At 47.5% G+C, this 27,067-nt stretch overlaps 1 protein-coding gene across 1 annotated transcript; it reads left to right on the forward strand.

The window, feature by feature from the left end:
* Positions 1-13,212: 13,212 nt before the first annotated feature.
* Positions 13,213-20,999, forward strand: CBY3 (chibby family member 3). The gene is made up of 3 exons (XM_053566230.1): positions 13,213-13,233; positions 20,014-20,109; positions 20,194-20,999. The coding sequence occupies exons 1-3, from the start codon at positions 13,213-13,215 to the stop codon at positions 20,938-20,940; spliced, it is 864 nt and encodes a 287-aa protein (XP_053422205.1). The 3' UTR covers positions 20,941-20,999.
* The last annotated feature ends 6,068 nt before the right edge of the window (positions 21,000-27,067 follow it).

The raw sequence follows: 27,067 nt of genomic DNA on the forward strand, positions 1-27,067 counted from the left end.
TTGCTCTTCATCGTTCCACTCAAAGGCGAACATTGCCTGGCTCTGGGGGGCTAGCGGGAGGCTGACGAAGGCATCTTTTAAGTCAAGAACAGTGTACCATACTCGATCGGGGTAAGAGCACTTAATAGTGTATAAGGGTTTGGGACGGTGGAGTGGATGTCTAGTACCCGCTTGTTGACCTCTCTTAGGTCCTAGACTGTTCTATAGTCATTAATCAGTGGCTTTTTTACAGGCAACAGGGGAGTGTTCCATGCAGATTGACAGGGCACTAGTATCCCACTCTTAAAAAGCCTCCAGATGTGAGGTGTGATGCCCCGCCGGGCCTCTTGAGACATGGGATATTGCCGTACTCATACGAGTTCAGCCATCGGCTTGAGCTCTACGATGACTGGTGGTCGGTGGGCAGCTAGCCCCACTCCTCCAGTCTCAGCCCAGGCAAGTAGGTAGGTTTTTGGCCATACAGTGACATCTGTCGGCTGATGGCCCTCAGGCTGCTGCTGGTGCAGTCTGTACTCATCTTCAAGTTGTAGGGTGAGTATTTGTATGGGACTCCCATACTGGTCTGTGACAAGGGGTCCTTCATCTTTGAAGATGATATGAGCCCCTACCTTGGTTAGGAGGTCTCGCCCAAGGAGGGGGTAGGGACAGTCTGAGAAGACCATGAACACATGGGATACTGGCCCACGCCTAAGTCCACAGTTCTTCGGGTAGTCCATGAATATTGTTTGATGCCCGTGGCCCCCTGGACCCATGATTTCCGGGCATCCATAGGGCCGTGGTCCTGTGTCAGGACTGAATGCTGGGCTCTGGTATCTACCAGGAAATTAATTGGGGTCCCCTCCACTCTGAGAGTTACCTGGGGCTCAGGGAGGGGTGGCGAGCCCTGACCCCCCCTACCCTTCAAGCACGCTCAGTTCCAAGACTGGCACTGAGGGGGGGCATGAAGGTCTGGGAGATGGTTTCTTGGGGCACTCATGGGCCCAGAGTCCATGTCCCTTACAATAGGCGCACCGGTCCTTCTGGAGGCAGAGCCTTTCCCCGCCTGGGGAGCCCTCCTTACCTCCTGCTGCCTGTTGGCGCAGCCGCCTGTTGCTTTCATCCGAGGTCGCGGCCGTGGAGGCCAGGAGGATCCTGGCTAATTCCTGGGTCTGTCTTTTAGCCGCCCTCATTTGCTTTTCTTCGGGGGTCTCATGGTTGTTGTAGACTCTTTCAGCAACTTCTAGGACTTTGAAGGACTTGAAGGACTTGAGGACTTCTAGTCTTCAGCAAAGACTTCTCCCCCAGTCTATCTATTCTCTACAGCTTGCGCTTAATGTCTGGAGCTGACTGATTAACAAAGAACATGACAACTGCTGCTCTATTCTCCTCAGCTTCAGGGTCTAGGGGTGTGTGCATGCGGAATGCCTCTATAATTGTTTCTAAGAAAGCTGCTGGGGGTTCTGTCTTTTCCTGCTGTACATTACCTACCTTGGCCAAATTAGTCGGCTTTCTAGCCGCTTTACGGAGAGCCCTCATCAGAGTCTGGCGGTAGACCTGGAGTCTTACCTGACCTGTTCCGGTATTAAAGTCCCAATCGGGGCGAGTAAGAGGAAAGGCGGCATCAATGCGAGCCTGGTTGAGGGTGGGGCTTCCGTCTGCGCCCTCGACAGCCTTCCTGGCCTCAGCCAAGATGCAGTTTTGTTCCTCAGTGGTGAAGAGAACCTGTAACAGTTGGTGACAATCGTCCCAGGTAGGCTGGTGGGTAAAAAGAATTGAGTCTAAGAGGTCAATCAAGGCAGTAGGTTTTTTGGAGAACTTAGGGTTCTGCATTTTCCAGTTATGGAGATCACGTGTGGTGCAGGGCCAGTAGTGATGCGGCTGATTTGGGGGGTCTGTTCCATCAGGGGGGCCTGCCGTGCGAAGAGGCAGCACTGTGGATTCTTCCGTCGGATCGCACAGGGCTCTACGGTAAGTGTGAGGTGGGCTCCGGTGGCTACCCTCTGGACCTGGGGCTGGAGTGGCCTCGCTGCCTGGCGGGCTCTGAGGAACAGGTGCCCCCCGAGGTGAGGGTTGATAGGGAGGGAGGAAGAGCACTTCTGGATCCGTTCCTCCTTGGAGGACTGGGGAGGGACAGTGGGTTCAGGGGACTTCTCCTTTTTCTCCTTCAATGCTTGGAGTTTAGCTACTTCCTTGCCTGATGGAGGAAGGAGGGGTTTTAACCATGATGGCGATTCCTCCACGAGGTCCTGCCAAGCAATTATATATGGGATCTGGTCCTGGTGCCCTGTCCTAGATTGATAGACTATATCTTTGACCTGAAAGATAATGGGGAGATGAAAAGTGCCCTCTGGTGGCCATCCGAGGTGGTACGCCGGCCATTCATTCCTGCAAAAAATCACAAGTTTACCTCTGGACACATTAAAGCCATACTCTCGGGCTTTGTCTTTGAAGTCCTGGAAATGAGTCAAAGTTAGGGAGGACGGGGTCATCTGCATCTGTCCTATGTCGCCCTCCAAATATAATAAAACACAGACAAAACAAATAACACACAAGATTCCTCCAGAAAACAGAAGGCTGCCCTTGCGGGTTCTCAGGCAAAACTGAAAATGAGACAACAGAGTAACCCCGTCTGGCGGTTGTGACGGGCCTTTTCTCTCAACCAGAAGGATCGCCGCTCCATGGTCTTCTTGGCCAGGGACTGAGGATTCCACGGGACGTCCCCACTTCTACTGTGTCGGGGATTCCACGTCCCGACTACAGATTCAACAAACGGAACCAACACGGACCAGGACAAGACAAATGCCGGCACACACACACTCACCTCCGGAGCAGGTACTCGGTGATTTTGGGGGGTTCTCCCGGACGAGACCCCAGATGTTGTGCTCAAGTCACGGGATCCCCCACATAAATCACTCAGAGACCAAGTCCGATGCAAAAGCAAGAGGTTGTTTATTTACAAGCTTGAACCCCGGCTTTCTGGTCCTGGCGCAGCAGGAGAGCAGAGAAGTCCTGATCTCGAAAAGGAGGGAGGTTTTAAGAGTACAGAAAGGAAAAAGGGAGTTGGTGTGAGGTGAGCCGCTGAGGCGAGCTGATAGGGGTTTTGGGGGTCTGAGTAGTATTTGTCCTTGGCTGTCTGGAGAGTGCTGTTATCACTTGAGCAGACGTTTTGTAAGAGTGTGGATCATGGGGCAAGGACGGGGGTCGGAAGAGGGAGCAGGTTGCCTAACGTCTTTGGTATGCAGCTACAAAATGAAGGCTGAGGTACAAGATGAAGTTAGTTTTAACAAAATGGAGTTAACTTGGTTCTTATAGTCTCTTGATCTGACTTCTTGGAATGATTTTATAGTTATGTTGTAGCATGTTTCAGTACCTCACTCGTTTTTCTTGCTGAATAACATTCCATCTATGGATGTATCACATTTTGGTCATTCAGTGAACAGTTGAAGGACATTTGGATTGTTTCTAGTTCTCAGCTATAATAGCTAATACTGCTATGAACATTTGTATATAAACTGCTATGAACATTTGTATATAAATCTTCATATGGACGTTTCCAATTCTCTTGGGTAGTACGTAGGAGTAGAATTGCTGACTTGTAACTTTATGCCTTTCTGGTTTTTTTTTTTTTTTTTTTGTAGAGACAGAGTCTCACTTTACCGCCCTCAGGTAGAGTGCCCTGACGTCACAGGACTCACAGCAACCTCCAACTCTTGGGCTTATGCGAGTCTCTTGCCTCAGCCTCCCAAGCAGCTGGGACTACAGGCGCCCGCCACAACGCCCGGCTATTTTTTTGTTGCAGTTTGGCAGGGGCTGGGTTTGGTTTAGTTTTGTTTTCAGACAAGGGTCTCACTCTGTTGCTTAGGCTAGAGTCCAGTGGCATCATCACAGCTCACTGCAACCTTAAACTACTGGACTAGAGCAATCCTTCTGCCTCAACTTCTGGAGTAGCTGGGACTACAAGCTACCATGGCCCGGTAATTTTTCTGTTTTTTTGCAGAGTCCAGAGTCTTGCCCTCAATTCAGGCTGGTCTCAAACTCCTGGCCTCAGGCGATCCTTCCACCTTGGCCTCTCAAAATGCTAGAATTAGGGCGGCGCCTATGGCTCAGTCGGTAAGGTGCCGACCCCATATACCGAGGGTGGCGGGTTCAAACCCGGCCCCGGCCAAACTGCAACCAAAAAATAGCCGGGCGTTGTGGCGGGTGCCTGTAGTCCCAGCTACTTGGGAGGCTGAGGCAGGAGAATTGCTTAAGCCCAGGAGTTGGAGGTTGCTGTGACCTGTGTGAGGCCAGGACACTCTACCGAAGTGAGACTCTGTCTCTACAAAAAAAAAAAAGCTAGAATTAGAGGCGTGAGCCACCAATCTGGCCCTGTTTTGCTTTTTAAGAAACGGCCAAATTGTTTTGCAAAGTGGCTGCTCCATTTTTACAATCACATATAGGAGGGTTCCAGTTTCTCTCATCATCGCCAAAGCTTGCTGTGGTCTTTTTGATAATATCCATCCTAGTAGAAATGTAATCTATCTCACTGTGGTTTGTTCCAAATCAATTGAGCCCCCTCTGGCAGTGCAGCTGTTAGTTTGCTTAGCCTGCCCGATCTTGATACAATTACCCTGCTGACTGAGCTTGGGGAACGTAGGCAGCTCCAGGCAAGAATGCCTCTCTTCTTGCTAGGTAGAGGTCAGATTTTCATGGATAAATGCCTCTCAATTTCTCCTTTGCTTTTGGTCAATTTCCAGAGCCCTAAGTGGTTTTCAAATTTTTTCCCCTCTAGTTTTAGAACTGTTTTCTGATGAGAGAATTTACTGATCTCCTCGCTCTGCCAAACCATTACTCCCATATTCCCATATACATACATACATACATATATATATATATATATTTTTTTTTTTCCTGTTTCCTCTTTTTCCTGTTTGCTTGTCTTAGTCTCTGTGTTTTATGTTACAAGTTTGTTTGCCTGGTCTGCATACTGGAATTACCTGGGAAGCTTTAAAAATCCCAGTGCCCAAGATGTACCCCAAAAGATTACATCAGAATTTTGGGGGGCAGGCCCGGTCATTTAAGAATCAAAATAATTAAATGAATTATAAGTCATGCAAAAATAGAAATTAGTAAGTCTATACCCTAATAAATAGTGGATCAATAAATAGGGAAGAAAGGCGACCTCATTCTTATAGTAGAATACTGATGGCCAAGTAGTTAAGTATGAAGTGAGTATCACAGTTAGAAACTCCTCATTTTGCCACCATCATAAAAAGATTGGATCAGGCAAGAATTGCAGTGGATGTGAAGTCTTGGGTAAAACGTTGATAAGGAACAAGAGATCTGCATAGTCTCAAAGTTCTACCCACAACAGAGAAGGCTTGTTTGCAATAGATAATACAATACCTATCTCTAGATGGAAACCCGAACTGGGCCAAAAATGCTGTAAAGGACAGTTAACAAACTGACAAAACTGCAACATGGACAGCATCCTGAAGTATTGTTATCAGTATGTATTCACAAAGTTGAAAACTACCTGTGATTATGTAAGAAAATACGCTGAAGTATTTAGGGGTAAAGGGCCAGTATGTATATAAATGGCTCAGAAATAAAGCAAATAATATAGAAACATTGACAGTGGTGATATCCGAATGAAGTGTATACAGTTGATTTTTATACAACTTTTTTTTCGAGACAGTCTCACTTGTCACCCTCGGTAGAGTGCTGTGGTGTCACAGCTCACAGCAACCTCAAACTCTTGGGCTCAAGCGATTTTCTTGTCTCAGCCCCCCAAGTAGCTGTGACTACAGGCCCCTGTCACAATGCCTGGCTATTTTTCTAGATGAGGTCTCACTCTGGCTCAGGCTGGTCTCGAACCTGTGAGCTCAGGCAATCCATCTGCCTTGGCCTCCCATGTGCTAGGATTATAGGCGTGAGCCACTGCACCTGGCTATACAATTTTAAAATTTGCAACTTTTTTAAACTTTGAAATTAATTCCAAATAAAAGTTTAAAAAGTCCAGAGCCTACTTGGGAAGTTAAAAGCCCAGAACATGATTCTGTTTTCTGCAGAATGCCTCTGCCTCAGCCTCAGGCTTTCCTTTAAATATAATAGACACCTGTGTAAAAGGAATTATTCAAGATAAACCAACCACATATGGGCTAGCATTTCAAAATATTAGGGCAGGGCCCATAGCTCAGTGGGTAGGACGCTGGCCACATGTACCAACGCTGATGGGTTCGAATCCAGCCTGGGCCAGCTAAAACAACAAAAAAAGTAGCCGGGCGTTGTGGTGGGCGACTGTAGTCCCAGCTACAAGGGAGGCCAAGGCAAGAGAATTGATTAAGCTCAAGAGTTTGAGGTTGCTGTGAGCTGTGATGTCACAGCACTCTACCCAAGGCAACAGCTTGAGGCTCTGTCTCAAAAAAAAAAAAAAAAAATTAACCCACCATACAATCTTATTTAAATGTGTATAAACACAAATCCACTATAAATCCATTAATTTGCAGCTCTCATGTAAAGATAAAACCATACAGGCTCAGCGCCTGTGGCTCAAATGGCTAAGGCGCCAGCCACATACACCTGAGCTGGCGGGTTCAAATCCAGCCCGGGCCCACCAAACAACAATGATGGCTGCAACCAACAAATAGCCGGGCGTTGTGGCGGGAGCCTGTAGTCCCTGCTACTTGGGAGGCAGAGGCAGGAAGGAGAATTGCTTGAGCCTAGGAGTTGGAGGTTGCTGTGAGCTGAGACACCATAGCACTCTATTGAGGGTGACACAGTGAAACTCTCTCTTGGAAAAAAATAAAATAAATAAATAAGACAACAAAAAATGTTTTTCTGCTGAAAGAAGTGCTATTTGGCCTGTGATCTGGTCTCAGTACCTGGAGGTGGGTGTTTTGGAGTTCAGCAGCCATGTGCTCTGTGCTATATCCACTCTCAGCCCATTTCACTCTTCCAATGACTTTAAATCTTCCATCCACCAGTGGGTCTCCTGGTGTCCATGCCTGCCTGCCTCCCTCCCTCCAGTCAGCCCTCACAAGCCAAACTCAGACCAAGGCTCTCAAGCTCTGTGGCACTGCCTGGTTGTGAGACAGTTATCCAGAGCAGAGAGAATATTTATCGGCTATTTTTTGTTCCAGATTTTTTTTCTGAAGACTGATTTTCTTTTTCTTTTGTTTTCTTTTTTGAGGCAGCCTTACTTTAGCCCTGGGTAGAGTGCCGTAGTGTCATACCTCACAGCAACCTCAAACTCCAGGGCTTCAAAAGATCCTCCTGTCTCAGCCCCATAAGTAGTTGGGACGACAGGGACCTGTCACCTGGCTAGTTTTTCTATTTTTAGTAGAGACAGGGGGCTCACTCTTGCTCAGGCTGGTCTCAAACTCCTGAGCTCAAGCAATCCACCCGCTTTGGCCTCCCAGAGTACAAGGATCACAGGCATGAGCCACTGGCCTGGGCCATCTGAAGATTGATTTTTTATTTTTTTATTTTTTTGAGACAGAGTCTTACTATTTGGCCCTCGGTGGAGTGTCGACATAGCTCACAGCAACCTCAAACTCATGGTCTTAAGCGATTCTCTTGCCTCAGCCTCCCTAGTAGCTGGGACCATAGGCACCTGCCACAACGCCCTGCTATATTTTTGTTGCAGTTGTCATTGTTGTTTTAGCTGGCCTGGGCTGGATTCAAACCCGCCAGCCCCAGTGTATGTGGCTTGCGCCCTACCCACTGAGCTACAGGTGCCACCTGTTGTTGTTATTGTCATTGTTGCTTAGCAGGCCCCGTCTGGGTTCTAAACCCACCAGCCCCAGTGCATGTGGCCGGCGCCCTAACCACTGTGCTACGGATGCTGAGACAGATTTTTTTTTTTTTTTTTTGAGACAGGTCTTCCTCTGTCACCAGGACTAGAATGAAGTGGCATCATCATAGTTCAAGGCAACCTCAGATTCCTGGCTCAAGCAATCCTGCTCCCTCAGCCTCCCAAAGTAACGGGGGCTACAGGTCCACCATACCCAGCTAACTTTTCTATTTTTAGTAGAGGCCGGGTCATGTTCTTGCTCAGGCTGATTTTTTCTTTTTTTTCCAGTTTTTGGCTGGGGTTTGAATCTGCCACCTCTGGTATATGGGACCAGTGCCCTACTCCTTCAGCTACAGGTGCCGCCCTGCTCAGGCTGATCTTAAACTCCTAAGCTCAAGCAGTCCTCCCACCTTGTCCTCCCAAAGTGCTAAGATTACAGGCATTAGACACCATGCCTGGCCTGAAAACAGAAAATTTAAACATTTCTTAATGGAGTACTTGCAGATTTCAAGGAACATCCATGGAATTAATTTAGGGAACACTGGCTTGGGAGTAGCATAGGGGCAGGAGCAATAGCAGCCCCTAGGCCACCACTTCACTCTCCTTTCTGCATCCCATCCATTCCTGTCACCACTGAGCCCTAGAGAAACACCAAAGACAGGAAGAATCCCAGCTGAAGGATAAACTATAGACACGCCACTAAATTTGTTCTTCCTAAAAAGACACTTTGCAAAAGCACAAAAGAAGATAGAAATGCTAAGTGAAACCTGTGGGTTTTTCTTTTTTTTTTTTTTGAGACGAAGTCTACTCTCACTCTACTATGTCATCCTCCGTAGAGTGCTGTGGCATAACAGCTCACAGCAACCTCAAACTATTGAGTTTAAGCAATTCTCTTGCCTCAGCCTCCCAAGTAGCTGGGACTACAGATGCCTGCCACAATGCCCAGCTATTTTTAGAGATGGGGGTCTTGCTCTGGTTCAGGCTGGTCTCAAACCTGTGAGCTCAAGCGATTTGCCTGCTTCAGCCTCCCAAGTGCTGGGATTACAGATGTGAGCCACTGCGCCTAGCAAAAAAAAAAAGAAAATTTTTCAGGCCAGGTACAGTGGTTCATGCTTATAATCCTAGCACTTTGGGAGGCTGAGGTGGAAAGATCACCTGAGGCCAGGAGTTAAAGACCAGCCTGAGCAAAAGGGAGACTCTTGTCTCTATACTGAGGGTGGCGGGTTCAAATCCAGCCCCGGCTGAACTGCAACCAAAAAATAGCTGGGCGTTGTGGCGAGCGCCTGTAGTCCCAGCTGCTTGAGAGGCTGAGGCAGGAGAATCGCGGAAGCCCAAGAGCTAGAGGTTGCTGTGAGTCCTGTGACATCATGGCACTCTACCGAAGGTGGTAAAGTGAGATGCCGTCTCTACAAAAAAAAAGAAAAATTAGCCAGGTGTCATGGGATGTGCCTACCATCCCAGCTACTCCAGAGGCTGAGACAGGAGGATTTCTTGAGCCCAGGAGATTGAGGTTTCAGTAAGCTATGATGAAACCACTGTACTCTAGCCTAGGTAACAGAGCAAGACCCTGTCTCAAAGAAGGAAAAAAAAAGAACAATTCAATGAAATAAACAATCCAATTTAAAAAATGGGCAAAAGACTTAAACAACCATCAAAGTGAATAAAAAAACACATTAAAGGTGTTCAACATCATGCAGAGGTTTCCAACCTTTGGCTTCTTTGTACCAAACTGAAAGAAGAATTGTAATCTTGGGCCATACGTTAAATACACAAACACTAATGAAAGCGGATTAGCAAAAAAAAAAACGGTCCATGCATAATTTTTAAGATGTCCACCACCATAGGTAAGAAAAAAAGTCCTCATATAATCTGCTTGCAGCCCTCGAGCCAACAGGCTGGACACCCCTGTGAGAAATGCAAATTAAAACCTCAATTTACATCTCTAAAAGCACCTATACTCCCAGCTATTCGGAAGGCTGAGGCGAGAGAATTGAGAATCACTTAAACTCAGGAGTTTGAGGTTGCTGTGAGCTAATCTAGGAAGGGTGACAAATGAGACTCTGTCTCAAAAAAAAAAAAAAAAAAATAGGGTGGCACCGGTGGCTCAGTGGGTAGGGTGCCGGTCCCATATACCGAGGGTGGTGGGTTCAAACCCAGCCCCAGCTGAACTGCAACAAAAAAATAGCCAGGTGTTGTGGTTGGCGCTTGTAGTCCCAGCTATAGGGAGGCTGAGGCAAGAGAATTGCCTAAGCCCAGAAGCTTTAGGTTGCTATGAGCTGTGAGCTGTACTGTACTCTACCAAGGGCAACATAGTGAGCTTCTGCCTCAAAAAAGAAACAAAATAACTAACTAAATAAAAATAAAATCATAATTTAGGGCCAGGTACAGTGGCTCACACCTGTACTCCTAGCACTGTGGGAAGCAAAGGTGGGTGGATTGCTTGAGCTCAAGAGTTCAAGAACAGCCTGAGCAAGACTGAGACACCATCTCTACAAAAAATAGAAAAAACTAGCCAGGGGTGATGCCTGTGGCTCAAAGGAGTAGGGTGCCAGCCCCATATGCCAGAGGTGGCAGGTTCAAACCGAGCCCTGGCCAAAAACTGCAAAAAAAACCAAAAAACAAAAAACTAGCTGGGCGTTGTAGTGGGTTCCTGTAGTCCTAGCTACTCGTGAGGCCGAGGCAAGAGAATCTCTTGAGCCCAAGAATTTTATGTGATAAAATGAAAGGAAATTACTAAACAAGAATGTAAGCTATGACGCACTCTACCAGAATGACAGAGTAAGACTGCCTCAAACCGCCCCCCCCCAACAATTTAGACATAAAAAGAGTTACTATACCAAGTGTCAGCCAGGATATGGTAGGACAGAAAATTTCAATTACTGGGGCGGGGAGTGGCTGGGGGAGTGTGGTATAACCATTTTGGGAAAAAAGTGTGGCAGCTTCCTAAAAAGGTAAACACACACCTTCTATATGACCCCGCGATTGCACTTCTAGGCATTTAAGGGAAATGAAAGCCTATGTCTAAACTTATACAGACATGTACATAGCAGCTTTCTTTGTAACAGTCCCCCAAATGGAAACCACCCAAATTTGCATCAGTGAGTGGAAAAACAAATGGTGTGGTATTTCCATGCAGTGGAATATAAAGGAAAGAATTGTTAATAAATGTAACATAGGGAAATCTTTTTTTTTTTTTTTTTGAGACAGAGCCTCAAGCTGTCCCCCTGGGTAGAGTGCTGTAGCATCACAGCTCACAGCAACCTCCAACTCCTGGGCTCAAGTGATTCTCCTGCCTCTGCCTCCCAAGTAGCTGGGTCTACAGGCGCCTGCCACAACGCCTGGCTATTTTTTGGTTGCAGCTGTTGTTGTTATTTGGCGGGCCGGGCGGGATTCGAACCCGCCAGCTCAGGTGTATGTAGCTGGCGCCTTAGCCGCTTGAGCCACAGGCCCCGAGCCATAGGTAAATCTTAAAATAATTATGCTATAAGAAGCCAGTGCCAAAATTGTGGAATAACTCCATTTATATAAAATTCTAGAAAACAGAAAGTAGGATATAGTGATAGGAGCAGAGGAAGTTCCTGGAGGTAATCAATACCTTTATTATCTCAATTCGGGGAATGATTTTGTATGACAGGTTATCAAAATATATCAGATTGTACATTGTAAACATTTGTAGTTGATTATACCTCAATTGAGGTATGCCAGCTATACCTCTATGTAACTGTTAAAGAGAAAAAGTTTCCTAGGAGGTGACACTACCACCTGGCTCTGCCCCAGCTGCGAGCTCCTCCAGAGCTGGGTCTGCTCTCTAGCAGGGCTTTGTAAAAAGGCCCTGGAAGAAGCCCTTGGGGTCATGAATGCTAAGTAGATGGATGGAAGGTAGTCAACTGGGTGGCTGGTAGGGCTGAACTCATTTCCTGCCACTGTCCCAACACATTGCACACATCCTTCCAACCTGCTCAGCTCCTTCCTGCTTCTAGTCTCCAGATTCTCAAGGGGCTCAGGTTGCCAAATCATTCAGTGTTGCTATGGATGTCCGGTGTCTTCATCAAGCACCATGTCTAAATTATAATAGTTCCTATCCCTCACCCTAAACCAAGGTCACTTTCTCTTTTTCCCTGACTTCTTCACTGTACCACAATCAGAAATTTGATTTCAGTTGAAAGAACCAGACCAGTGCCATCTTAGGAGTTAAGTTTCGTTACCCCCCCCACCCCCCACCATTTCACTCAGTAAGTTTCACCTTCCAGATAAGCCCAGGTAATACCCTGAAATCATGAGACAACTGCCCACCAATCAGGGACCCTCCCCCCACCTAACCAATCCAGAAGCACCCCCTTTGTTTCAAGCTGTGCGTGCCCACCTGCTGCGCAGGACCATAAAACCCCCCTGATCCAGAGCTCGGGGCTCCCGGCTCAGATCCATTGTAATGGAGACCTCGGGAGTCCAAGCTCGAACTTGCAATAAAACGGCTATTTTGCTTTTGCATTGGACTCGGCTCCTTGGTGGTCTTTGTGGGGGATTTCAGGATCTGGGCACAACATTTGGTGCATTGTCCAGGAAGCCCTCCCAAGACCCCCTGAGGACATCTGACCCTAAGAGCTGATACGTGGTAAGTGTTTGTCTTGTCTATTGTGCTAATTTTGGGGGTTGAAGGTCTGTGCATGGTGTGGTAGGTGTAAAGTCAAGGTGGACACACTGGAGGCTGCGGGCCAGAAGAGCCACGGAGATGTCCTGGCCTCTTCAGAAGTGTGAAACTCAGTGTATGTTGTAGAGGTAATCCCACCAGACTGGGATGAGGATACCCCAGGGCATGGTGTGGAAGAAGTGGTTTTTGTGCCCCGGCAATTTCGCAGGTTGCTCCCGCAGTACAGTCAGAGACCGTCAGATTACTTTCGGTTTTGTTTCTGCGGACCGTCTGTCTGGTTTGTCCTTTTGTGTGCCGTGTGTTTCACTGGTGTCTTTGTGTGGTTGTGGCTGGCCTTGACAGGGCGACTCTGACTTAGACTATAACATGGGACTGACTCAAACAACCCCCCTTTCCCTTTTCCTTGACCATTTCTCAAACTTCAAGTCCAGGGCGCAGGACCTAGGACTCATGGTGAAAAGAACTAAACTCATCACTTTTTGCAGCAGCGAGTGGCCAACACTCAATGTTGGCCGGCCTCTAGAGGGAACTTTTCATCTCCCCCTCCCTGGCTGAAAGCACTTCCCAGTTCTCGCAATGCGCGAGAGTCTCCTAAGTCCCCTAACCCCACAAACCTTCTGTGCCGCTTTACTTACTCCGTTTTGCAGGATAGTGCAAACCAATATTTACTTTGCCCTCCTTCGTGTCACCCCTCGCTGAACGTCTCCCCCTGCAGGGGTTGCACCGGTGCTGTCCTGTGGGACGGGCTGCCCCTCCCACGGCGTGACTGCTCTCCCCACCCCCTTTGCGTTAACTTTCCATCCTGGCGACCATGGGCGGGGATGCAGCAAGGGTGGGGGCGGGTTGCGTCTTTGGGCCTGGAGGACTTTTTTTCTCTCCAGGGACCACTCCAGAAAAAAAAAAAAAAAAGCCAAGTGAGGGCACGGGGTCGGTGGCCATGTCGGCTACCCACCCCACCCATCTTGAAACACGGACCAAGAAGTCTAACATGTGTGTGAGTCAGGGACTCGCATGAAAGCCAAGGCAGGGACACCACCCTGGCTGGTGACCCACTGCCGCCGGGTGGCTCAGGATGGCTGAGAAGGCCTGGTGAGGAAAGAGCTCAGGGCCCTGCCCTACGCGGGCAGGCCCACCTCCCGAGTGTTACAGCGTTGCTGCCGGAATCTCCATGCCTGGGTAAAGCTCAATAATAAAGGGCTTTTATTATTATCCCTTTGCCATTAGCAATTTGTATAAATAGGAAAATATTTTCACAAACTGAATCTTTGTTAAAGAATAAGATTCTTGCCTTTTAAACCTTCTAATTATCAGTTTGGCTGAATGAATGGGTGACTTCACGGTAAACTGGGATCCTGTTTTATAGAAAGTGAGCTTTTGAGAGTAAGAGAAATTAGACAGAAAAGAGAATAGCATTGTGTAAAAAAAGAATCTTGTGTGATAAATTTTGTCCTGAAACAGAATGGTTGTGTAAAGAAGTGAAAGGCAGGGCAAAAGTTAAAGAAAGTTTAGAAAGTTTGTAGATTGTCTGTGAAGGTTAAATTGCTCATAAAAGGGAATTTGTGAATATGTTTTACATATGATCCAGTTGACTATATATTTCCTTTAAAATCTTTTGGCTTGTAATTTTATTTGAACAAATGTTTTAAGCCTTTAATATTTGATAAACCTTCCAAAATCAAAACTCTAAATCTGGGGCTTGGTGCCCCTAGAGCAGTGGTTGCAACACCGGCCACATGCACTGAGATTGGCGGATTCAAACTTGGCCCAGGGCAACAACAACAACTTTAAATTTAGTCTTCTTGAAATATTAAGACCACTGAAAGTCATGAGAAAACAAATTAAATATTGTCAAATATGAAATGGCAATTAATTTTGTGTGGATTCTATATGTTGCAATGTATAAAGCATTGGTCTGTCCTAACATATAAGACATTGATCTGTCCTAACATATATTATTGGTAATAATTTTAATTCATCTAAAAAAGTGTTCTTTATAACTGACCAAGTCCAAAGTTTGTCCTAAAAAAGAAATATTAAGAGAGGCCAACGAATTCTCTTGAATTCAAATTACTGATGTTTTTTAAAAATTGAATACCCTCAGACTAAAAGCAGATTTTTAGAACTTTCATTAAAAAGATAACATGTCTATAAGTATTACTAACTTAACTTCATAAAAAACAGAAATCAGTTACGTGGAACTGGACTAGTTTGTAATGGCTTTTTGTTCAAAATATTGTTGATTCTGTCTGTGTTCTGTTTTCCAGAAGTCAAGAAAATAATTTTCTGTCTTTTGAGCTATTTCTAACTTTTCAAGCAATGTATGTACTTACGAGCAGAGTTTGAAACATGTATTTTTCTCTCTTCTTGATTTTTCTAGAATTTGAAAGCCATTTGTAAGTATTCTTTATTTCTGACAATACCGTAATTTGCATAAGTTCAATAAGAATCTGTTTTGTTTCTATAGAACATAATGAAGGCACTGGTTATTTTACCAAGGCTTTGGCTGGAATAACATTTCCAGAGGTGTCCAGACTGCAATAAGGAATTTAGGTTGACTTTATAAGGTCAATAAAAAAGCTGTTTGGAAAACTGGCCAGATACCGATCAGTAACATTTCCTTATCTGTAGTAAGTAACAAAGGTCGCTTGCTGACAGGTTCGGGAATCAAAATGTGCTTGGGGACCTCAAGAGAAGAAAAATTTACCCAATGCATACAGGTATCTAATGGCACAGATGGAACCTGGGCTCTGAAAGGCTTTCAAAAAGTCCAGCCTGAGATTCCTTATAAAAGGTTCCAGCAAAGCCAATTTTAAAGGAAAGAAGAGCCTAGATGGCTAATAATTAATTATTCTTACTGCACTTTATGCAAATAATCAGACCCTGTATATTGAAAGTGCAGTTTATTTTGGAAAATAAGTTAGTTCTACTATAATTTGCCTTTAGTAAAGAGAGAAATAGGAGAGAGAAAAATAGTTTAAAAGGAGGAAAAAGAGGCTGCGGCCTACCTGTATTAAATCACAGCCTCGTCTGTACTGTCAACTCGTAAAATGAGATATAACTATTTTACTAAATTGATCCATTAAATGGGACTAAGAGACTGGCCAAAGAATGTAGAATTATGTATAATAATTATATTTACTGTGAAACCTTAAGACTCAACAAAAGTTACCTGTTGGCTACACTGGAAAACTTGTGCAGTATTAAATGTTATCTAAAATTTCTTAGTAAATGATATAATTGTAAACACTGCATTCTACTTTGCTGAAATCTGCTGCCAGCAGAAGCCAAGTGTCCCACTTGTCTGAACTTCAGTGTAAAGCTGGCTCTAAGAAGCCAGAAGCTGTTTGCTTTCCAGTGAGAGACCAGACATAGAAACAGTACACATGGACCAGGTTGCCACAGGAGTTCAAAACACCCACGATTTTTGAAGAAGCACTGACTCGTGACCTCCAGAAATTCCTGACTGAGGAATCAGAATGTGTGCTGTTCCAATATGTCAATGACCTCCTTTCAGGACACCCTACCCAGGAGGGCTGTGCCTGAGGCACGGACTGTCTTTTATGACATCTAGAGGTATGTGGCTATAAAATGTCTAAGCAGAAGGCCCAGGTCTGCCAGCAGCAAGTACGTTATCTAAGATTTACTGTCCAGCAGGGGTAGAAGTATCTAGGCATGAAATAAAGGCAGGTCATTAATCGCCTCTCTACCTCCAAGAGCCAAAAGCAGGTTCGGGAATTCTTAGGCCCGGTCGGCTTCTGTCATCTTTAGATCCCCAACTTTGCCCTCTTAGCTAAGCCCTTGTATGAGGCAACTAAAAGAGGGAGAGCCCTTGGAGTAGGAAGGAAAACAAGAACATGCCTTCTCCCAGCTAAAGATGAGGCTGATAGCTGCACCTGCATTAAAACTGCCAGACTTGGCCAAGCCCTTTACTCTATATGTCTCAGAGAAAAATAAAATGGCTGGGGGTGTGTTAACCCAGCTGGTGGGTCCTGGCCAAGGTCTGCACCCTGTTTACGGGCCTTAGCCACTACTGCTCTCCTTATGCAAAAAGGTAATAAGCTGACTCTGGGCAGGATCTCAGAGTGAAAGTACTGCACTCTGTGGTCAACTTAATGGACATTAAGGGACATTTTTGACTCTCTAATGCAACACTCTGAACCAAGCCACACACCTTCCAGTCAGTGGAAGAGAGACTAAGCATAACTGTACAGAAGTTATAGATATTGTGTACTCTAACAGACCTGATTTGCGTGACCAGCCCTGGACAGATGCAGACTAGAACTTGTATGTAGATGGAAGCAGCTGCGTGACAGCGCAAGGTGAGCGGCGGGCTGGGTATGCAGTGGTCACCTTAACAGAGACTGTGGAGGATAAGCCCCTCCCTCAAGGGACATTGACTCAGAAGGCTGAGCTAATTGCCTTGACTGGAACCTTAGAACTAAGTCAAGGGAAAAATTTAAATGCTTTTCTGACTCTCCAAATACACAGCATTGTACAAGGAGAAGGGACTATTAAATTCTGGGGAAAAAAGAAGACATTAAGTATCAGCAGGAGATAACTTCAGTTGTTAGAGGAAGTATAGAAACCCCAAAAGGTGGCAGTTATGCACTGTCACGGACATCAAAGAAATGCTTCCACCATCGCTTAAGAGAACACTAGGGTTAGTACTGAGGCAAAAAAGGCTGCATCCCAGCCTTACCAGGTGTCCCAAGTGGCTCCTCTCATCCCATGGGTTCCGGAGCTCACCCCTATCTACTTCTGGGAGAAAAAAAGAATAGTTGGCAGTGGAGGGGAGCCAGGAAACAGAGGGAGGATAAATAAAGATGCCAAATGGACGAGTAACAGTCCCCCAGATTCTACTGTCAGTCTACAGTGCGTCACCTGCAGCCAGTTCAACGCGTGCCAAGGACCAGCGGTACCCCCAGGAATCCAGTTGTATAGAGCAACGCCCTTTGAGGACTTCCAGTCTTTTGTGACTGTACATCTTGTATCTCTAGAAGATCAAGAGGACCAAGTTTAGGTCTGGAATCAGAACCTGGTCCACCTGAAACCAAGGTAGAAAGAACTTTGCACCATCACCCTTACATCCAACATGCCCTGCTCCAGCCACATACTGGGAGCTGGCTGGTCAACGCACGGCTGAAGCCTGAGGAAACTCCTCAAAGAACTTGCCTTAATTAAACGTGGGACTTTAAAAAAGGGTTGTGCGCTGCTCTAAGTAAAAAATGCTATTTTTACACTGATCACTCGGGAATAATGAAAGAATCAATGGCCCTTGTGCGGGAGAGCCTGCGCCAATGTAAAATAGAAAGAGAAAATGGTCAGAGCTGGTATGAGTCCCTGTTCAATTGGTCCCCCTGGTTAACAACACTGATATCAGCAGTGGCAGGACCTCTAATAACATTACTGTTACTTCTAACTATAGGCTCTTGTATTATCAACAGGCTCATTACATTTGTAAGAGAATGTGTAGGGGCTGTACAATTAATGGTTCTTAAGGCCAGTACCGGCCCTTAGCAGAGCAAGAAATGATGGACACACAAGTGTAGGGGCAAGGCCCATGATTGAGCCTTTAATTTACAAGTAGAGGGGGGAATGAAAGAACCAGACCAGTGCCATCTTAGGAGTTAAGTTTTGCTCCCCCCACCCTCCTGCCATTTCACTCAGTAAGTTTCACCTTCCAGGTAAGCCCAGGCAAACCCAGGCAATTCCCTGAAATCGTGAGACAACTGCCCACCAATCAGGGACCCTCCCCCCACCTAACCAATCCAGAAGCACCCCCTTTTGTTTTAAGCTGTGCACACCCACCCACTGCGTGAGACCATAAAACCCCCCTGTTCCAGAGCTCATGGCTCCCAGCTCGGATCCGTTGTAACAGAGACCCCGGGAGTCCAAGCTCGAACTTGCAATAAAACGGCTATTTTGCTTTTGCATCGGACTCGGCTCCTTGGTGGTCTTTGTGGGGGATTTCAGGATCTGGGCACAACACAGTAATTTCCTTTCATTTTTTATCATCTATTCTCTTCCCTCCTCCTCTATGCTGTGGGTGGCCTACTCAGATCTCTATTAAAGGTGGTGCATCCATCCTGGAGGTTCCTTAAGTGTTGGTAGATAACTCACAGCAGCCTCTGCCAATAACTGAAGGAAATGTGGGGGAGGGTACAAAAGACTGGCTTTCTTGCTTTAAGGAAGTCTAACTGTGGAGCCCCTGGTACTCAAGAGTTCCCCATGAGATCAGACTGAGGATAGTCACCATTTGAGATCACGCTTTTGCTCAGCTTTAGCCTTTTGCCCTGCCCTGCTTCCCTATTCCCTTCTGCGAGCACTTCCCCCAATAAATCACTTCAACAAGAATGCTCGTGGTAGGCTCTGCTTTAGGTGAAGTGACACATGACACACTGTTAGTTTTATAGGAACTTAGCTGTTAATTTCCTGCAAACATATTCCTGTCTCAGACTCTGCTAATGACCCCCATCAGTGAATGATAGCTAATGAAGGAAAATCTTTAATTCCTTAAAACAGTGCTTACAACGAAGTGTTCAATAATCTCAGAGTGTGTGCAGGAAAGAGCAAAAGGTCTGTTTTACAGCTCAGTGACTGGCTCCCCTTCTGTCCCTGGCTGGGCTGGCCTGGAGGCATTATGAGTCACAGTAGGTAGACAGGAGCTAAACTGCTCAGAGATGGGGCCAGGCTTGGACAGCAGCTGGGCACCTCCACATCTTCCAGGTGAGGCACAGCATACAGCAAGGATTATTGGGGAAGGGTCCTCTGGAAAGAGACAGCCCTAAGGGTGGACCTGGATGTGGGCTTCTGGAGAGGGTATCCCTCAACCAGATCTAGGGGATGGTATCATCTATCCTCTGGCCCAGCTACATGTGAGATATAAGTGTTTTTTGAATTAATGAAGGCAAGACAGAGGGAATCCTGCCCCAATTCCTTCTCTTTTCACCCTCCATGGGCAGAAGACAAATTAAAAACAACAGGTAGCTCCTTTCTCACCTAAGACAATCAGCACTACTAGATGGGAAGGGGGAAGAATGTGGCTTGTTACGTGGAGGGTGCGGACTGCTTGGAAAAAGTCATGTGCACAGTCCCTTCAAGCCTTAAGCACATGGCACATGCCCCAGGATGGCATTGAACATACTGCCCTGGGATCCACACACACATCTGTGTTCCCAGATGGACCAGGAGCATCTTGAGGGCAGGCACAGTTTGTGCTGGGACCAGACTGGGCCTAGTATAGAGTAGGTGCCCGTACAAGGTTGTCAAATAATGCTGAGGGCAGTAATGGTGTTGGCTATGCTACACTCCGGATTCTTTTCAGAATCCAAATCTAACCCTGCTTTCTAATCCTTCAGCAGTTCCCTCTTACCTGCAGAATGAAGTCTAAACTTCTGAGCCTGCCTGTACAGCACTGTCACACTGCCCTGGTCCACCTTCCTCTTCTGCTACCCCAACACCAATCCTACCCAAGCTCTTCCTCACATCTGGAACATGAAAGCCTGGCTGGCTCCATTCCCTTCCCCAGTCCAGCGGGCAGAGTCCTGCTCGTCCCCTAGTACCCAATTGTCTCTGTTACCATTCCCCTCTCCCCACTCACAACCCCTTCCAGGTGCAGCTCAGAGAAGGGGGTAATATATCTATCCCCGGGCCTGACACTCACAAAGTGGTCTTTGGGGAAGGTGCTTTTGGTGAGACTGCTGCTGGTGTGAGTGTGGAGGGATGGGCTCCCCAGTGGCTAGCGGTGGGGTGGCCCCGAGAGCCAGCTACGGGGCTAAGCCACGTCCACTAGGTCTCAGGGCTTGAGGGCGAAGCCTGTTCCCAGCAGGCTGGTCACCCGCAGTCTTGCTCCCCAGCAGTGTCCCTGGCTCGCCTTCATCATTCAGGACACCAAGGCTCCGGAGGCAAGGGTGAAGCCGGGTCGCCAGCGTCCCCGCGGCTTCCGGGCACCTGCGCGCCCGACGACGCCCACCCGGCCCTCGACCTGGCGGCCTTCGAGTGCCTAGCTCCGAGCCAGGCCAGCGGCCTGTGGGAGCAGCTGCAGCGGTTCTGGGCCGACCACTTTTCGCGGCGCTTCTCGCCGCGGCGGCCGCCGCTGCGTCGCATCTCCTCCATGTCCACCTTCTACCTGCTGGACCACCGGACTCGCCAAGCGGAGCTGGGCCTCAGCTACGGCGCGCCACGCACGCGCCTCAGCGACGAGGCCTTCGTGTTCCGCGGCGGCCGGTGGGTCATGGAGGGCCAGCTGGTGCGGTCGCGGCCGCCGCTGTCCTCGCCGACCATCTCGGGCTGGAAGGCGCAGGTGCACCGGGTCAAGAACCAGGTGTTGCTGGAGGAAAACAACTACCTGAAGCTGCAGCAGGAACTGCTCATGGACATGCTGACTGAGACCACCGCGCGTATGCACATGCTGGAGAAGAAGCTCAACCCCGAGATCAACCCCGCGGCGGCGGCGCGCGCCTGGCAGAAGAAGATGCGTAAGCGCGAAAGCGCCGGGCGCGTGCTCATGATCGAGCCGCGCGCTCTGGAGTCGCGGTGACGCAATAAAGCCCGTGGCGCGCACGCGCCTGGCGTCTGGCTCTGGCGGGGGCCGCAGCGCCCGAGTTCCCCCGGGTGGGTTCTGCGCGCGGGAGGGCACTACATGCTCTTGGAGACTGTCACTCGGTGCCGGGCTGGACGGGTGACGCTGACCCAGGCAACCTGTTTTCGGGACTGCGCGATGGAGCGGTGGCGGGGGGTCTGCGTGCCACCCTCTGGGAGAGCGGAGTGGGAGCCAGGCTTGCAACAGGCAGCGCGGGCGGTGTGGGGACGGGACAGGTAATGGCGCTGTAAGACTGCCAGGGAACCTATGGCAGTCAGTGCATGGAGGGTGTGACGTGGAGGGCGGCGAGGAAGCTGGGGCGGGAGGCGGAGGAGGGATTCAGGGACGTTGCCCTTTGTCCTTTGGGCCCTTGGCGCAGAGGGTTTGGTGAGTTAGGGTCCAAGGGTAAATGTATTTTACGTCCCACACGAAAACTTTATGGAAATGATAAAGGGCTGGAAGGCGCAGGTGCACCGGGTCACCGCCACCCCACCTGCTTGTGTGTCTTTTGGAGAGTCGTGTCGTTACAGGTTTCCTTTTTTTCTCCGAAGAATGAGGGGTCTGTTTGACCCACATTTTAAAATATTGGCAGTGGTTGCCGGTGTTTTAGGCTCTGGAGATACCACGTTGAAAATCCAGAGTTCCTGTACTCCCCTGAAAATCAGAAAGACTGGCTACCCTGGACCCTCATTCGGCCTAGCAGAAGTTGGTTTTATGTTTTATTTATTTAGAGACAGAGCCTCAAGCTGTCACCCTGGGTTAGAGTGATGTGAAATCACAGCTCACAGCAGCCTCCAACTCCTGGGCTCAAGCGATTCTCCTGCCTTCGCCTCCCAAGTAGCTGGGACTACAGGTGCCCGACACAACACCCGGCTATTTTTTAGTTGCAGCCATCATTGTTGTTTGGCAGGCCTGGACTGCATTGGAACCTTCCAGCTCAGGTGTATGTGGCTGGCGCCTTAGCCGTTTGAGCCACAGGCGCCGAGCCAGAAGTTGGTTTTAACTGAATTGTAATCACTCCTTGGCCAGCTTCTCTTCTTTCCTGCCGTAGATGTCTGATTTGGGTCCCCATCTAGATCAGTGGGAAGCACCCCCTTCCCCCGTCACGAAGTCTTACATGAGTCGTTTGGAAGGGAGCGTGATGTACTTGTGAAAGATAACTTGTGGATGTTCAGCAAAGATGGGGCCATTGGTCCCTACAATCTGCAGCCTTCCATGTGAATGTTGGCAGACCATTTTCTAGATATTTCAAATAAATAGATTCAAACAGTATGGGGTCTTTTATGTCTGGCTTCTTTCCCTTAATATGTTTTCTCCATTACTGCTACATTTTGTTTGTTTTTTTCCCAAACATTTTGGTATCCAAGACAATGTCATAAATTCTACAGGATTGGAATCCTTTCCCTAGGGCCACGAGAGAATGTGGTGTCCTTCCTCAGCCTGATTTGCTTTTAGGAGTAGACAGGGATTACTAAACCACCATTTCCTGTAAAAACGTGTCCTTATTTATTAAACCAGCAAAACACAAAACATGTCATTAGGCACTAAGCTTATAAATGCCTTCTTTTGAGCAATATTCTTTGTATTTTAATCCTGTATTTAATAGGGATTAAGTAAATACTTAACCTAATTATAATGGTTGTAAAATAAAATTTCCTTTAAAAATAGGTAAAATGGTTCGGCGCCTGTAGCTTAACCCGCTAGAGCGCCAGCCACATACACCAGAGCTATCAGGTTCAAATCCAGCCTGGGCCACCAAACAATGACAACTACAACCACAACAACAACAAAAAGCTGGACGTTGTGGCGGATGCCTGTAGTCCCAGCTACTTGGGAGGCTGAGGCAAGAGAATTGCTTGTGGCTCAGTGGGTAGGGCTCTGACCCCTATACGGAGGGTGGCGGGTTCAAACGCGGCCTGGCCAAACTGCAACAAAAAGCATGCGTTGTGGCGGGTGCCTGTAGTCCCAGCTACTCAAGAGGCTGAGGCAAGAGAATCGCCTACACCCAGGAGCTGGAGGTTGCTGTGAGCTGTGACGCCATGGCACTCTACCCAGGGCTGTAAAGTGAGACTGTCTGTACCAAAAAGAAAAATAATAATAAAATCGCTTGAGCCCAGGAGTTGGAAGTTGGTTGGAGGTTGCTGTGATGCCACGGCACTCTATCCAGAGTGACAGCTTGAGACTCTGTCTAAAAAATAAATAAATAAATAGGCTCTGCGTCTGTGGCTCAAGTGGCTAAGGCACCAGCCACATACACCAAGGCTGGCAGGTTTGAATCCAGCCTGGGCCCGCCAAACAACAATGACAGCTGCAACCAAAAAATAGCCGGGCATTGTGGCGGGCACCTGTAGTCCCAGCTACTTGGGAGGCTGAGGCAGGAGAATCGCTTGAAACTAGGAGTTGGAGGTTGCTATGAGCTGTGATGCCATGATACTCTACCCAGGGCGACAGCTTGAGGCTCTGTCTCAAAATAAATAAATAAATAAATTAAATAAATAAAATAGGTAAGAACTGGGTGGCACCCATTAGTTCAGTGGGTAGGGTGCCGGCCACACCTGGCCTGGGCCAGCTAAACAACGACAACTGCAACAACAATAACAAAAATATAGCCGGGCATTGTGGCGGGCATCTGTAGTCCCAGCTACTCAGGAGGCTGAGGCAAGAGAATCGCCTAAGCCCAGGGAGTTGGAGGTTGCTGTGAGCTGTGATAGCACAGCACTCTACCCAGGGCAATAAAGTGAGACTGTCTCTAAAAAAAATAAAAAATAAAAGTGTTTTGGAACTATAGTGATAACAGTTGCACAACACTATAAATAAATGTACTAAAAGCCACTGACTTGTACTCTACTCACCTAGCCTCCCAGAGTGGTAGGATTACATGCATGAGCCATCGAACCTGGGCTTGAATTGTAGTCTTTAAAAGGGTGATTTTTTCTTTGTAGAGAGAGTTTCACTTTGTTGCCCACGGTAGAGAGCTGTGGTGTCACAGCTCACAGCAACCTCAAACTCCTGGGCTTAGCAAGAGTTCTCAAACTACGGCCCGTGGGCCACCTGAGGTGGTGTGATTGTATTTGTTCCTGTTTTGTTTTTTACTTCAAAATAAGATATGTGCAGTGTGCATAGGAATTTGTTCATAGTTTGTTTGTTTTTTAAACTATAGTCCGGCCTTCCAACGGTCTGAGGGACAGTGAACTAGCCCCCTGTTTAAAAAGTTTGAGGACCCCTGGTGGGTGATTCTCTTGCCTCAGCCTCCTGAGTAGCTGGGACTACAGGCACCTGCCACAACACCCGGCTATTTTTTGTTGCAGTTTGGCTGGAGCCGGGTTTGAACCCACCACCCTTGGTTTATGGGGCCGGCACCTGACCCACTGAGCCACAGGCACCGCCTTTTTTTTTTTTTTTGAGATAGAATTTTACTCTGTTGCCCCAGACTAGGGAGCTCTGGTGTCATGTCTCACATCAACCTCAAACTTCTGGGATTACAGATACCCACCACCATGCTGGCTAGCACCACCATGCCGGCTAGCTTTCTTTTCCATTTTTAGTAGAGACAGGGTCTTGCTCTTGCTCAGGCTGATTTTGAACTCCTGAGCTCAAGCAATCCACCCTCCTCAGCCTCCCAGAGTGCTAGGATTAAAGGGGCGAGCCACCATGCCCAGCCTAAAAAAATTTTTTAGAAAAAGAAGATGCTTTACATCAAAACATTAAAAGTAAATATAGTATGCCAAAATAGCAAAATCATAAAGGTGACCTGAGCATGCCTGAAGCTTAGGGAATATTGCTTTGGCCAGAATACCTGAAAACTAATAGTCTAGACGCAGGGTTCCTCAAACTTTTTAAATGGGGCCAGTTCACTGTCCCTCAGACCGTTGGAGGGCCAGACTATAGTTTAAAAAAAAAAAAAACTATGAACAAATTCCTGTGTACACTGCACATATCTTATTTTGAAGTAAAAAATACAAAATGGGAACAAATACAATCACACCGCCTCAGGTGGCCCGCGGGCCGCAGTTTGAGAACCCCTGGCTCTAGGGTATCTACCCTGCCACACCTGCAGGAGCTAGAAAGGGAGCCCCACAGCCCAGCGTGCCTAATTGAGAAAGGGGCATCTGAGTGAATAAAAAGCCCGAATTAAATGGAGCAAGATAATATTTTGAGATCTCTGACTTTGTTCTCTCTGCTGTGGAATTTCACTCCAACCCTGCCCCTGCCTGAGGAAGCCAAGCTCATTGTCCCAGGAGACGGAAGTGACAGAGCTGAAAGCAGGAACTGAGGACTGGCTTTCACCCTTTGCAGCTCAGAACTCTGTGCAGGCTAGAGCTTTGCTAAGATATTTTTGGATTTGAGGAGGCAGATCAAAAAGTTATAGATTTGTCTACAGCCAAGAGGACAGCTTTGGTAGATCTCCCAGCTTGGAAAAAAATCCTTTCTTGATCCCACATTCCCTGTCCCACTACTGCCTCAATTCTCTGCTCACCTTTATAACTAAATTCCAAAACGTTGTTTATATTCCAGTCTCCAGTTCCTCCTTTCCCTGTCACCCCCCTTCAAACTTCTCACCTCCAGCTCTTCCCAACCTTCTCTTACCAAGTTAAGTCCTATGGCCAGTTCTCTGTCCTTGTTTTGGCACATCTGCAGCATTTCCTGCAGTTAACCTCTCTTCCTCCTTGAAACACTGCTTCATGTTCATGTTCCTTCTAGGGCACCACGCTCTTTTTTGTTTTTTGTTTTTTTGAGACAGAGTCTCTGTCACCCTGGGTAGAGTGCTGTAGCACCATAGCTCACAGCAACCTCAAACTCCTAGGCTGAAGAGATCATCTTGTCTCAGCCTCTTGAGCAGCTGGGACTATAGGTGCCCACCAGAACGCCTGGCTAGTTTTTCTGTTTTTAGGAGAGACAGGGTCTCATTCTTGATCAGGCTGGTCCTGGACTCCTGAACTCAGGCGTTCTACCTCCTTGGCCTCCCAGAGTGCTAAGAATATAGGTGTGAGTCATTTGCCCTGGCCTAACACCACACTCTTCTGATGTTCCATCTACCCCGCAGCTGTGCCTTCATAAGAGTCTTACTGATTTCACTCATTTTCACTTCTTTTTTTTTTTTTGCAGTTTTTGGCTGGGGCTGGGTTTAAACCCGCCACCTCCAGCACATGGGGCCAGTGCCCTACTCCTTTGAGCCTCGGGTGCCGCCTCATTTTCACTTCTTTCAGATACCCACTTACATGACACTTCTGTGAGGTGGTCCCCAGTGTCTTTATCTGTAAGAGGATGCCCTCCCCACCCCACATCTGACAGCATTTCATATCCTCCCTTCCTGCATCTATTACTGTTTAAAATGCCACCCTCCCTCTTTCCCTCCCTCCCTTCATGCCCAGGCTAGAGTACCATGGTGTCAGCCTAGCTCACAGCAACCTTAAACTCCTGAGCTAAAGTAATCCTCCTGCCTCAGCCTCACGAGTAGCTAGCACTACAGGCACCTGCCACAATGCCTGATAACTTTTCTATTTTTAGTAGACAAAAAAACTTTTAGTAGATACAGCTCTTGCTCAGACTGGTCTTGAACTCCTGAGCTCAAGTGATCCTTCAGCTTAGGCCTCACAGGGTGCTAGGATTATAGATGTGAACCATTGCACCTGGCCTATCTTTTAAAATTTTTTTTTTTTTTAAATACAGGGTCTTGCTCTGTCACCCAGATTGGAATGCAGTGGTGTGATAGCTCCTTGCAGGCTTGGACTTCTGGGCTCAAAGGATCCTCCTGTGTCATCTTGCTAAGTAGCCAGGACTATAGTCACCTACCACCCTCCCTAAGCTGATTTTTGCAGTTTTTTTTGGCCTGGGCTGGGTTTGAACCCACCACCTCCGGCATATGGTGCCGGTGCCGTAATCCGTTGGGCCACAGGTGCCGCCCCTCCCTAAACTGATTTTTAATTTTTTGTAGGGACATAGTCTTGCTGTATTGCTTAGGCTGGTCTCTAACTCTTGGGCTCCCAAAGTGTTAGGGTTACATAGGTGAGCCCTTGAGCCCAGCCTACATTTTTTTTTTTCCCAGCTGTAACTTTATTCCAACTTCAGAATCCCAATCTTAGAG

The sequence above is a fragment of the Nycticebus coucang genome, chromosome 17 (genome assembly GCF_027406575.1).
Source record: "Nycticebus coucang isolate mNycCou1 chromosome 17, mNycCou1.pri, whole genome shotgun sequence".
NCBI classification, from domain to species: Eukaryota; Metazoa; Chordata; class Mammalia; order Primates; family Lorisidae; genus Nycticebus; species Nycticebus coucang.